This window comes from Haliotis rufescens, unplaced genomic scaffold (assembly GCF_023055435.1).
Source record: "Haliotis rufescens isolate VD_foot unplaced genomic scaffold, xgHalRufe1.0.p SCAF_10, whole genome shotgun sequence".
Taxonomy (NCBI): domain Eukaryota; kingdom Metazoa; phylum Mollusca; class Gastropoda; order Lepetellida; family Haliotidae; genus Haliotis; species Haliotis rufescens.
Genome location: NW_025963780.1, coordinates 2,412,610 through 2,426,958, shown reverse-complemented (window position 1 = coordinate 2,426,958; position 14,349 = coordinate 2,412,610). Strand labels below are relative to the sequence as shown.

Genomic DNA, 14,349 nt, shown 5'->3' with positions numbered 1-14,349 from the left:
ATTATATTATATTATATTATATTATATTATCTATGCACATACTAAGCATTTACCCGATGAAAGAGCAAGAAATCGCTCTGAAACGTCGTTAATTACAGTAAACTACGTTTATAACGAACACGCTTATAACGAACTGACGGATAAAACGAACTTACTTTTTTGTCCGGACTATTTGCTGTAGTTATGCTGTATATATGCATATAACGAACTACGGCTACAACGAACTAAAATTAGTGGTCCCTTTGAGTTCGTTATAACCGTAGTTTACTGTAGAATAAAAGTTGCTATTCATAAAAAGTGTCAAAGTATCTCCTGTGTCAATTGATGCCAACATCTGAAAACAAAACATGTAATTGTTCTCGGGCAAATGACATGACCACAGGATTCGGTAGCGAGCATGTTGTGTCTTAATGTTAAGCAGATCAGTTCATTGCTGCAGACATGGCTGTCATATTTGGTCACTCCTAATTATTTTTTAAATTCTGGTTTCTATTCGCTAGCAACTTCGCGTGTACTCGATTCAAGAGTGCACAGAAAAAGACGAGTAGTAGGCACTACATAACTGGTATTATCTAAGGAATGCGCGATCTCCACCCATGTCAGCGTGATACCAGTGGAGTGAAACATGGAGGAAAGATTCCATAATTCGTAAATTCCAATAAATTGCAAAGTGATACTCTTATATTAAATTGCTTTATCAAATGCCATAAATGACACACACACACATGTGCACGCACGCGCGTACACACGCACGCATACACACACAACCATACGTAGAATGTTAGACACACGAGCACATATATATGTCTGTATTTTATTTAAATACATGTTTTTCGTCAACTGTGTTAATGTTTAATGTCAATATGCGGTATTATGTAAGTATGTCTTTCTATCACTAAAATGTCACTTCAAACCCTTGCCAATTTGCCATTATTCATGGGTGTGTTGTTACATACCCTTGCCGTACCAGGATCCGCAGGCACTGAGTTCAAATCCAAGACTGATCCTGGATATTATCCTTGGTTTGAGAGCACCTTTCCTTTAAGGTTTTACTAAAGTGGTAAACATCTATGGCCTGTGTAACTGAAATTATGTTACAGGTTGCGTACTTCCCACTCACTTACTTGCTAACCCACTCACCAACTCACTCACTCGCTCACTCACTCACTCATCAATCGCCCACTCACTCACTCACTCACACACTCACTCGCTCACTCACTCACTCACTGACGCACTCATCAATCGCCCACTTTCCCCCTCATCAATCGCTCACTCACTCACTCACTCAAACGCTCACTCATCAATCGCTCGCTCACTCACTCACTCACTCACTCACTCACTCACTCACACAGACCATCTCGTGAATTCGGTTCACGAATTCAGCAAATTATTAATATTCACTGTATTCGATGTTTAAAGTGCGAAACATTGTTATCAAAATATATATTTTATTTGTCGGATATTTGTCGAGTCGCCGTCGTTGCTTTGCACACACGCAATCACATTCACGTGTACCGATTCCAGTAGCATTTTGAAGACAATATATATGCCACATCTTTGGTTAAAGTACACGCCATTTCACGGAGAACCACACATACCAGAGGGGCGGTCAGGTAGCCTTGTGGTTAAAGCGTTCGCTCGTCACGCCGAAGACCCGGGTTCGATTCCCGACATGGGTACAATGTGTGAAGCCCATTTCTGGCGTCCCCAGCCGTGATATTGCTGGAATATTGCTAAAAGCGGCGTAAAACCAAACTCACTCACTCACACATACCAGAGCGAGACACTCATACTAGGAACACAATACACAACAATTATATATTATCATATGTATTTCATAAATGACTGCCAATATAACATATGCTATTGTGAACAAATAGACAATTATTATTTATAATCGCTGTTAAAATTGTTAAATTGGTGAAATAAATAATTACCATGCATGAAACTGATTTGTTTTCTTCTGTGAATCGAAAACAATAAGCGAGTTATTCTACATTCGTACGTATCTGTCCTTTGGTTAACATCCGGGTAAGTGCGGTGCGCGGTGCATGATGGGGCATGACGCCATCTTGACCCATCACAGACCTGCGTAGTGTGTCCTTCTGACAGCATTTGACCGTTTCCGTGATCTAGTGAATGGAGCGTCTGCCCGGGGAGCAAAAGGTCGGTGGTTCGATCCCCGGCCGCGGCATAGTAAAAGACTTTCAAAGATGGTAAGTGTTGTTTCCATGCCTGGCGATCGGCACCAGGGGATAAAACAAGGACTGGTTAGCTCGGAGACAGTTTACTGTATCTGAGTGAGGTATCCATTTTCAACTGCGACATATCTCAGCGGGATAGCGCTAAATTGAAAACCGGCGTTAGTCCGAATTAGTACACACGCAGGCAGTTCGTGCATGCACGCACGCACGCACGCACGCACACACACGATTGTGCTTTATGAGTACAAAATTATTGAACGCGATGTTAAACACCATTCCACCTCCCCAACAATAACATAACAAGCGGGTCCTGGAGTAAAATAGAGCCTGCTGTTTTCAAGGTTTCGGTAACATGTTTCCGTTCATCACTGTAATTAGATGCTTGCTGCCATCGCTACAACTGATACTTGTGTACAAATTGTCAAGTATGATTGATTCATTAACGGCATGTTTCACATTGTCAATGCAACTAATACCGATCTACATAAACTCGGCCAATCTTCCTGCAGACATCTGTCATCCAGTTTGATCCATTTTGACGAAATGTTCATGCCTCAGTGGGGAATCAAGGTTGAATTTGATCTATTGATGTCAACTAGTGCGTATGTGGGACCTGCGTAGGATAATATTCTCACTCAAAACGGGGGCACGGGTGGCCCAGTCGTCAAAGGCGCCGCATTTCGCTGTGCAGAGTTGCATCCCTTGGGCACGCCAGAAACCTATGGTTGTGGGTTCGAATCCCGGTTCGCCCCGATTATGTTTCTAGGTTTGTCAGCACCATACCCGTGCTCGTGGGTTTCACCGAAGTGGTAAACGTCTGAGACCTGCACCACTTCGGGCTTACCTACCACATTAAGCTGACACGCCGTGATATAACTGGAATATTGTTAAAAGCGGCGTTAAAACACAACTCACTCACTCACTCTCACTCAAAACACTGCATAAACAAATCTGCCATCTGCGCTACATGGTACTGCGTTGTATAAACTGCCGGCAATAGGAAGTACGCACTTAAAAATTGGATTTGACCAAAATCTTACAAAGGTTTTCAATACGTTACTTGGCTGAAGACAGTAAACTTAAGATCCAAAACACAACTGCGATCACCGAATCAAATGCATCGCCATCGAATACTATTTATTGTTTGTTTCATTAAACATGGGTGTATACTTTCTTTTGCCCGGCAGTGCAGTTTTAAAGTATCCGTTTCAAGATATCTCATGATATCACTGGTTATAAAAACGGTTCAGCTGCATGGTTCTGGGATGAATAGGTCGTATGCATATTAAACCCCACTCACTCACTCACTCACCAAACTACCCACCCAGCCACTCACTAACTCACTCACCTACCAACCCGCTCACTCACTCACCCACCCACTCACTCACTCACCCACCCACTAGCTCACTAACCCACTCACTCAATCACTCACCAAACTACCCACCCAGCCACTCACTAACTCACTCACCTACCAACCCGCTCACTCACTCACCCACCCACCCACTCACTCACTCACCCATTCACTCACTCACCAAACTACCCACCCAGCCACTCACTAACTCACTCACCTACCAATCCGCCCACCCACTCACTCACTCACCCACTCACTCATTCACTCACCCACCCACTCACTCACTCACTGTCGTGTAGTAGTTTGAATATACTTGTAAAAGGAATTATGGACCGAACCAATAGGAAGTGGCACGCAATTTTCGCACGTGATTCACCTGGTCACATCACGTAACTTACGGTCAGTAATACCCTATTTAATATGTCGTACATTTGCGAATAAAATCCAGGTAGGTTCAGTATTTATTTTTTGAAGGCACGATTGTTCGCTGCGATGATACGATGTGAAGACATGAAAGGACCATACATTCTTGCGTCGCATCGTGCCATGGTATCGCCGCTTGCTTCTGTTTTGTCATCGCTTCGTTTTGTTGTGTCATCGTATCGTCCCCTCGTTTTACCAAGTCAATGACAGAACTAAGCCACCATAATTCTACGACCCGTGAAGATTCCGGGGTAGAATAGGTCTTCAGCAACCCATGCTTGCCGTAAAAGGCGACTATGCTTGTCGTAAAAGGCGACTAACGAGATCGGGTGGTCAGGCTCGCTGACTTGGTTGATGCATGTCATCGATCCCAAATGCGTGGATCGATGCTCATGATGTCAATCACTGGATTGTCTGGTCCAGACTCGATTATTTACAGACCGCCGTCATATAGCTGGAATATTGCTGACAAACAAACAAACAAAACAAGCAAAACAGGAAAACATTTTGTTGTTTGTGACCCTGATCGTCCGCTTGGTGAGATATGTCAGTAGGAGTTCTGTCCCTTAGACAACGACACGCAGATCTCGGGCCGACGGTTTGCGGGCTGTTAACTCAGTAATTGAATACACGGGTCGTGTACAAGCATATAGTTCTGCGCTAGGATACAAATTCAAACGCTTTAATGATACTATACAAGGAGAATTAAGTAAGGATAAGTATTTATGGTTGAACAACTTCTTTATTACAATTACAATTAATTCATTGCTCTTAATTGTAATAAAGACGTTGCTCATCCATATATTCTTGTCCTTACTTAGTACTCCACCTTCTAAATGCCTATCAAAGAAGTATCGTCGTCTTCATGGAGACGTGGCAATCTCAACCATCAACCGACTCAACAACCTTGAGAACACGTACAGTAAACTACGGTTATAACGAACTCAAAGGGACTACTAATTTTAGTTCGTTATAACCGTAGTTCGTTATAAGCATATATACAGCATAACTACAGCAAATTGTCGGGACCAAAAATGTAAGTTCGTTATATCCGTCAGTTCGTTATAAGCATGTTCGTTATAACCATAGTTTACTGTACATCCATTCTTCCAACCACCCTTACGTTCTTGATGCAATGTAGAGACAACAAACTCGTGCCTGAGTGAGAGAGTGAGTGAGTATGGTTTTACGCCGCTTTTAGCAATATTCCAGCAATATCTACCATTACTATTACTTTTACCACTGCGACTGCGACAACATACTACAACAACATCTTCAAAACAAATAAACCGATAAACAACTATGACAGCCACAACAACTACTACTAACTACCGCTAGTACTAACGGACCAGCTACTGCTACTGCTACAACCACTACCGCCAAAAACATGCACAACATTATAAAGGACAGCCAGTACTCGTTATATTCGGGTATCTGGTCGTATTCAAATTTAGTGAGTGAGTGAGTGAGTTAGGGCCACACTTTTTCAGTTTCATTACAGGGCGTCAGCTGACAGCATCTTCCCGTGGCAAGAGAGTTAACTGACTATAAAAGTCCAGTTTCCACCCTTGCCGAACTAGGCTGGTATTATGGAGTTACATTTTGGCTGGACTAACGAGTCTATGCATAGTCCAATCAAAATCGCGCACCGAAATCGAAATCTTGTTCGTAAACTGTCGTGCAGATTTCGGTCGATTGCAGGATTTGCAAAGCATGTGCACCGCAAACTCCTTGTCAACTGATATTTCCAAATCTTTTCATGATTTTAATCAAGGTGCTCACGTGATTTGATGCATTTCGCGATGTAAGACCCATTTTATCACAATATAGATCTTGATTACATTTTGTGTGAATCAAACGCAAGAGACACGAGAGGTGGAATCTGATTGGTCCATATAAGAAGCTTAGGAGGGACATAACTGGTAATAGCCACTTAGTGGCGCTACGACCGAGCCCAGTTATTCAAGTCTAGTTCGGCAAGGGTGGAAACTGGACTTTTAAAGTCAGTTAACTCTCTTGCCACGGGAAGATGGCTGACTGAGGCAGGCGGTAGACAACCACCAGAGGGCGCTGTATGACTGATGGTGAACTGGAAAGCAGGTCAACAGATCCAGGGATAATATAAAATATGTTTCATGTTATAAACATATTTTATTTCCACAATTTACAGGAATTTGGTTCGGTTAACAAGTTAACTTTCAACATAATATCATACAGATACATCCTTACCCATTATACAATACATCGCCATGTGGCTGCAATATTGCCGATGCGATGTAAAATTTTAACTCACTCACTCATTATGCAATACGAATACAAACCTGAATGACACAACGCGAAGCCTGACGCCAGATAACATGATGATTTTGTTTGTTCTTTTTGTCAAAGTCTGCAGATGCTAAAATGAAGGAATAGACCGATTTTCAATGTTGACATTGTTTGTTTCTGATCTATGCAAAAGGAGTAAGAGAGTATGTTTTTATGTAAATAATCGAGTCTGGACCAGAAAATCCAGTGACTGATATCATGAGCATCGATCCACGCAATTGGGATACGATGACATGCATCAACCAAGTCAGCGATCCTGACCACCCGATCCCGTGAGTCGCCTCTTACGACAAGCATAGTCGCCCTTTACGGCAAGCATGGGTTGCTGAAGACCTATTCTACCCCGGATCGTCACGGGTCTCTTACGTTTTAAGAGAGTATTTTGCTGAAATACACAATGGTTATGCTGGTTGTTTTTGTTGGAGACATTTTACTTTTTCCCCAACATGTGGGATTCCGGGTTCGAATTGGCCCTTAGCAACCCATGCTCGACGCAATAGGCGACTATGCTTGTCGTAAGAGGAGACTAACGGGATCGGGTGGTCAGGCTCGCTGACTTGGCTGATGCATGTCGTATCCCAATTGCGTGGATCGATGCTCATTATATCAATCACTGGATTGTCTGGTCCATATTCGATTGCGTACAAGCCGCCGACATGTAACAGGAATTTTGCGGAGTGAGTCGTTAAGCAACAAACATAAACATAATTAACACAGCCACTTAGCAATGTCATAAGAAAGGACATACACTTCATGGTTCTAGATGTGGCGGTCATATTTGTCAAGAAACTTGCGAAGCGTCATCTTTGGCCCGGTGATTCCTGATGATGAGGTGTACAGTGCAAAGAAAGGCAGTTTTTAAAAGCATAGTCCAAACGCTAAGGTCAAATCAAGTTAAAAAATTAACATCGCAAAACAACGGCCACAGAATATGTGTGTTGAACTAAACACACTAAATTCCATTATAGTTTGAACACAATGGCCAAAAGCTCCAACAATACAATTTTTATTTCTTATATATAATATTTACCATTTCTTATATATTATATTTACCATTACCACACTCAGCTAATAATCGCTATTTCAGATGTGATGATGTTTACAGAGCCAAAATGACATTGAGAAGTTAGGTCGCAAGTTAATACGATGTCAGCATTTGAAAAATTGCGTGAAAGGGAACATATGCGAGTCCCATCACAAACTAAACATTTACCAAAGTCATTATATTTTGAATAAAATTCTTTATATTTTGAATAGAGTTCTTTATATTTTAAATAAAGTTCTTTATAATTTGAATAAAGTTCATAATAATTTGAATAAAATTATGAGTGTAGTGGCCATAATTAGGGTTTTCAATGTGGCTGCTTTGGTCGCAATATTGAAATTTGGATTCGAACCTCTTGAGCACATTGGAGTGTCGTCATTAGTGGAAACAAACAAACAAGGGAAGTGTCAGTTTCATTGGTCCAAGGTTTCTGACCATTAGTTGTTTACGACGCGCAACGGGCATCGGACAAACATGCTACGACAACACATTGCTTGACGCTCTGTCAGGTGAGCAAAAACGAAAATGATAAAAAAAAATACCATTGTTTTAATAATTTTATTTTTTCCACTTTTGTATGATCGGCCGAATCTGTAAACCAATTGAGAAAAGTCTCGATTAAATGTTAGAATTATCAATTAAATAGTGGTTCTACTTTTAGACATTGTCGCCCATTACCAAATTCCAAAACCCGCCCCTCTTTTCTTTGTTCTGATCGGCTCGCAGCCTAAATGCTGAATAAATATAACATTGTCATGACAAGTAATGATTTAGGATGGGATACACGTATATCCATTAGCACAGAGCTTATTCCCCGACCCTCGCATCTTCCAAGGCAACCTGGGTTGTCCACAAGCTCATGCAACTGATCGGGTGCTCCGTTGCGATATCAATCTGAATTACACGAGTTGGTCACGAATGCACAGTACCAACATGAGTTGTCTCCCTTTACATGCACACATCGTGTTGATGTTCGTACAATGGAATCTGTGTTCACAGTTCACACAGTATCCGCCTGTGCTATTTTGAACTTGATGATATTCGATAATTTCTAAGGCTGTATCACATATACAAGAAAAGCACTTCAGTGGTATCTTCTGGTTGAATTCCGTTCACAAATATTCCTTTCTAAATAAAATATATACAGAATTATTTTACAGAAATCACACATCACTGCGGAAAAAGGCCATTTGAACTTTGAGTTATTTGTCACGTGGGTTCTCCGTTACATGATTACCTCCCTTTGATTTCTGTCTTTGGTTATCGGCGGTTTTGATTCCGGGAGGATGTAAACGACCTCCGGGTGAGTTTCCGGGTACATTAATGTATATTGGTGGGGTGGGTTCTGAACCGTTTCCGGTTCTAGAACGGGTATCAGAAAGAATGGGTCCTTGTTGTTTGACAGGGCCATTAGAATTATTCACGACACTGCTCGTAGCATAGAGTCCCTCCGAAGACGAATTGGGGACTTTAACATCAACACACTCAACTCCTTGGGGAGCTTTCTTGGCTGAAGGCGTGGCTCGACTGAGACGGGAATAAAGCAAATAATTCTGGTCCGCAAAACGCGGACTCTTTTGTTCACTGTCAATTATAATATTCTCGTAATCTGAGATTTTGGGGTCACGAAACGATCTCCCTATCGTTGAGCGAGTTATGAAAGGCCCGGATGGTTTGGACATCAATCCAGGTGGCGCTGGATCAGAAAATGTCCGTGTATGCGTAGGCAGACCCCCGAAGGTTTTTCCGTTTGGATGAGTTCGGGAGAAAGTTGAAATGTTCGGCGAAGAAAACGGCAGCTGACTCGGAGGCAAAGGTCGAATTGATGGTCCGAATGTAAATTTCTGAGGATCCCAACGACAGTTATCTCCCTTGCAAACGTCCTCGACCTCTGCGTAACCGGGCGACGCCGGAGTGGCTTGAACTCGGGATGCTATGGAGTCGGCTACCTCGCAATAACAGTCCCTTAATATAGGCCTCTCGTGTTTTAAAGGGGATGCTGAATTAGGGGGGCTTCCTGGGCTTGTGTCGCACGGGGTCGGAACTGCATAGACATGCTCCACGCGCTCGATTCTAGGTCGCCTGAAATGAAGATTTAAACGTCAGCACGGTAACGATACTTACACTTGGATCTCGCTAAAAAAACACCAACATCAATAAAATATTGAAGCAGATATGGTTAAGTGAGGTTGGTGTATTGCCGTTTTGAACAGTATTTCAGTTATATTACGGCATGTCAGCTTGATGTGTTGGTCGTTACCATATAGTGTTTGGGTAAAGTGCTGACAAGCCTGGAACCCGAAATAATTTGATCCTGGCATGCCTAAGGGACACAACTCTGCACAGCCAACTCCTTGACAAACATTTCCAAAAACATCGGACACTCAACAAACGATACATCCCCGCAGGCCTATCGGCTAAATTAAGAATCGTCAGAATAAATCCCTCTGTTCAAATCAAGCAACTTATTAATAAAAAAGTAACATAATTGGAACTCTTTAAGGTTTATATTTGTCAATATCTATTCAATATATCGTTGTTTAACAACCTCAGATTAATTTATAAAATCACACTCTCTGACAGTCATCATGCGCTGCGAACCACAGTACATGTGTGCGGAGTGAGTGAGTTAGAGTGAGTTAGTGTTGAACGCCGACAGCACAAGGTGGGGAGTCTATATATATTTCTCAAAGATTCGTTTCGTTCGATTATTCGTTCATATTATTCAAGTCTGGCATGGAATCTCCACACGAAGGCAACGGATGAAATATTTTGGAATATTCTTCCCTCATACCAGGGAAAACTCAAATAAAATTAACAAAACAAAGTACCTTGCAAAAAAATTGTATTTAAATCTAATGTGTACATTATTTTAGACTACCGCGAGAGGGCCAAACTTCGGTGTCCGGATATAGCCGGAATTAGCCGAAGAGGCCACTCGTATCAATCCTGGACATTCGTCACCACTCGCCATTTTCCGTAACCTGCAAGAAGACTCGTCCCCCCTATCGATGGATGTTGTGTGCGAAAATACGACAAACCAGTCAGAATGCGCCTATGATTTCAAGTTCTTCGTCAAAGAATCCCTCAGAAATAATTTTTGATTTTACAAATGTCTTGCATCTAAAAATATACCCAAGACACAGTTAAATGTGTTCAATCATACTGTATAATTCCGCATGTCCAGATATGCTTTAAATTGCATCTGAAATATATATAATATAATATATGGGGATATATATGTGAACCATTACGCAACGAGTTGACAATTGTTTTAGGTATTCCCCTTTGCGCTAAGACGGAACCCGGTCGCAAAAATGGCCATGAGAGGGGCACGAGTCGCTATTCGGCTTGTTCCGGAATAACACGAGTTGGTCACGAATGCAATCCTGGACGTACCGAATTGCAGGTTACGGAAAGACGCGAGTGGTGGCGAATGTATCCCATGACGGGATGGAGGTACATTCTGGTACACCAAGTTGTCCCCTAACCTGGATTGTTATGTGCCGCGTCTATAGGGTGAGTGAATATAGTGTTAGGGCGCATAGATGAGATACACAAGGACTTACTTCAGGAAAATTACTGTGAGGATGATGGCGACAAGCAGGACAGCTCCGATTGTCGATACCACGATAATCACAACTGAAAACGAAATATTGACATAGCATGAATAGAAGGATAGAAATATTGACATATCTTGGATAGAAGGATAGAAATATTGACATATCTTGGATAGAAGGATAGAAATATTGACATAACATGAATAGAAGGACAGAAATATTGACATATCTTGAATAAAAGGATAGAAATATTGACATATCTTGGATAGAAGGATATAAATATTGATACAACATTGATGGAAGATAGTATGGAATAGAATTACTGACACAACGAGGACAGGGCAGAAATATTGACATATCTTGGATAGAAGGATAAACAATATTGACACAACATTGATGGAAGATAGTATGGAGTAGAATTACTGACACAACGAGGACAGGACAGAAATATTGACACGAGGTGTTGAGAAGGCCAAAAGTGAACAGAAATATTGACATATCGTGGATAGAAGGACAGAATTGTAAACAATATTGGCACAACATTGATAGAGGGATTGAATGGTAAAGAAATATTGACACAACGAGGGAAGAAGGGCAGAATGGATATACCTATTGGCACAGCATTGATAGAAGAACAGAATAAAATAGAAATATTGACACAACGTGAGTGAAGAACAGAATATAATAGAAATGTTGACACAACGTGGATATATATGTATATATTTGCCTGTAAATAATCCGGGACAGACAACTGGATTGAAAAATAGACTAAATATGAATACGTACACAGCCTCGGGAATAAGGTGAGCTACATTTGGTCAACGTTTAGAAACTTACAATAGAATCGTAACCGTTAGCAGGCCTTCTTGCCAGTTTCACTTTTGTTTCAGCGTTTAATAACTATTACCAAGCCTCACTATCACACCTTAAAAGTAAACCAGACCCGTGATGATCCGGGGTAGAAAAGGTCTTCAGCAACCCATGCTTGCCGTAAAAGGCGACTAGGCTGATCGTTAGAGGCGACGAACGGGATCGGGTGGTCAGGCTCGCTGACTTGGTTGATGCATGTCATCGTATCTCAATTGCATGGATCGATGCTCATGGTGTCAATCACTGGATTGTCTGGTCCAGACTCGATTATTTACAGACCGCCGTCATATAGCTGGAATATTGCTGAGTGCGGCGTTAAACAAACAAACACAAACTTACCTGTGATGCTGATCTTCTCTCGCTCGCTAGATGGCGCTTCCGTGCTCGCAATGGCGGTATTCAGAGCCGAGGTGTACCAGTCTACAAATAACAATTCCATATTTTTAAAAACGTGAAGGGAAGATTAAAGCAGTAAGACTGAGGATGAAAGGAGCAGTTTGAGCTGCAGTTTGACCTCCGATCTGAAACCTGCCATGTGTTGGCTGGGCCAACTGCCGGCAAGAATGCATGCTTTCAGTTCTAGACTGTACTTCCACGTGGTGGAAAGTTCAAAGTTAGCAATCACTTGACTTACAAGTCCTGGTACTTGAATTTGAACTCTTGGGCTTCAGACTTCCTCCTTGGGAACTTTTGGCATGTCACATGTGTGTACACTTGCCACGTGCACGAATGGAACGTGTAAACGGCTGTGATGAATACAGGATTCGGATTGAAGAGATCCGTGCTCTGGAGGTTCAGGAAAACGAAGTGTTTGCCCAGTCTGGATTACCGGGTGTGGATTAATAAAGTTTAATGAGTTAAAGTAATAAAACTCAGGATTCCAAATCGGACGTAACAAAATTATGTCATCTAAAGTTCACTGAGACGTTTACTGTTGGAGTAAGTGAGTGAGTGAGTTGGGTTTAACGCCGCTTTTAACAGTATTCCAGTTATATCAAGGCGTGTCTGCTTAATGTGGGAGGAAAGCCCGAAGTGATGCAGGTCTTAGACGTTTACCACTTCGGTGAAACCGACGAGCACGGGTATGGTGCTGACAAATCTAGAAACATAGTCGGGGCGAACCAGTATTCGAACCCATAATCATAGGTTTCTGGCGTGCCCAAGGGACAGCGAATCGCGGCGCCTTAGACGACTGGGCCACCCGTGCCCCCGTTTACCATTGGACAAACTCATAGATAAAGTCATGTGCAATTTAGGGGTAGGACATCTGGGCAAGGAGTAGGCAAGGGCACCGACCGTGCTCCCCCTCATTGCTGGTAGTTTCGGATGAGATGATGTTTACAGTGTGAGAAATTCATTTTGAGAGAATTTAAGAGCGAGGTCAAAGTGTAAAGGTCAAATAAAGGTCAAATTAAGGTCAAAATTTAAAATATCGTATTACTAAATAACTACATGTTCCAAATTTCATTCCATTTGGAATAACAGTCGTCAGGAGATGACTAATCCCCCCGTCTGGTGCAATTCGGAAATCAAGTTTGGCTACTATACCCCACTTTTGGTTCACTGCCATTAGAAACATTCAGTTCAGTAAAGAGAAAAAAATAATGCTGTTCAGTATTTTTCAGCCCAAATTATCAAAAGTCACCAGATTACCACTAGGCTCATCTGTATAACAAGTTTCACCAAGACATGGACTTCAGCCCCGGAAACGAAAAACAGTCTGAAAATCGGATTCTGATTCATTGGTCTTGTGGAGATGCTGTACACAGTCCAAAGAAGTGCGTTATGTCAGAATGTAGGTCAAGGTCAAGGTCTAAAGGTCAAAACAAGGTCGCGTTAACGGAACACTACTAATTATATATGTGCCGATTTTCGTTACGTTCTGAACACAAATGGCTGACAAAAACACGTCAGTAGGTTTTCAGTGTATGGCTGACAACCCCATGCTGAAAATCGGGTCTTAACCTCTTGAACAAGCTCGTATGTTATGTTGGTGGGAACAAATTATGAGAACTGTCAGTTTCGTTGAGCCAGTGGCTTCTGAAAAGATGTTGAGTGAGTGTTAGTGAGTTGGGTTTAACGCCGCTTTTAACAGTATTCCAGTTATATCGCGGCGTGTCAGTTTAATGTGGGAGGAAATCTCGAAGTGATGCAGGTCTCAGACGTTTACCACTTCGGTGAAACCCACGAGCACGGGTATGGTGCTGACAAACCTAGAAACATAAGCGGGGCGTACCGGGATTCGAACCCACAAGCATAGGTTTCTGGCGTGCCCGAGGGACGCAACTCTGAACAGCGAATCGCACCGCCTTAGATGACTGGGCCAGCTGTGCCCCCGAAAAGATGTTGAAGACGGACCGTGAACAAACACGCCACGACGTAAGCTCACCTGATTAGAACATAATCGGGCGATCAGCCAGGTGAGTTAATAGTGAGTGGGTATGGTTTTTCGCCGCTTTCAGCAATATTCCAGCAATATCACTGCGGGGGACACCAGAAAATGGCTTCATATTTTTTACCAATAGGGGGAATCGAACCGGGGTCTTCGGCGTGACGAGCACACTTGGT

At 42.2% G+C, this 14,349-nt stretch overlaps 1 protein-coding gene across 1 annotated transcript in view; it reads right to left on the bottom strand.

The window, feature by feature from the left end:
• Positions 1-7,845: 7,845 nt before the first annotated feature.
• The window catches only part of LOC124145461, a 60,081-nt gene continuing 53,577 nt past the window's right edge, over positions 7,846-14,349 (bottom strand). The window contains exons 5-7 of the mRNA XM_046515227.2: positions 12,121-12,201; positions 10,921-10,993; positions 7,846-9,433 (exon numbers count right to left, since the gene is read on the bottom strand). Coding sequence (XP_046371183.2) covers positions 8,554-9,433; positions 10,921-10,993; positions 12,121-12,201 — 1,034 coding nt within the window. The 3' untranslated portion in view covers positions 7,846-8,553. The remainder of the gene's footprint in view (positions 9,434-10,920; positions 10,994-12,120; positions 12,202-14,349) is intronic.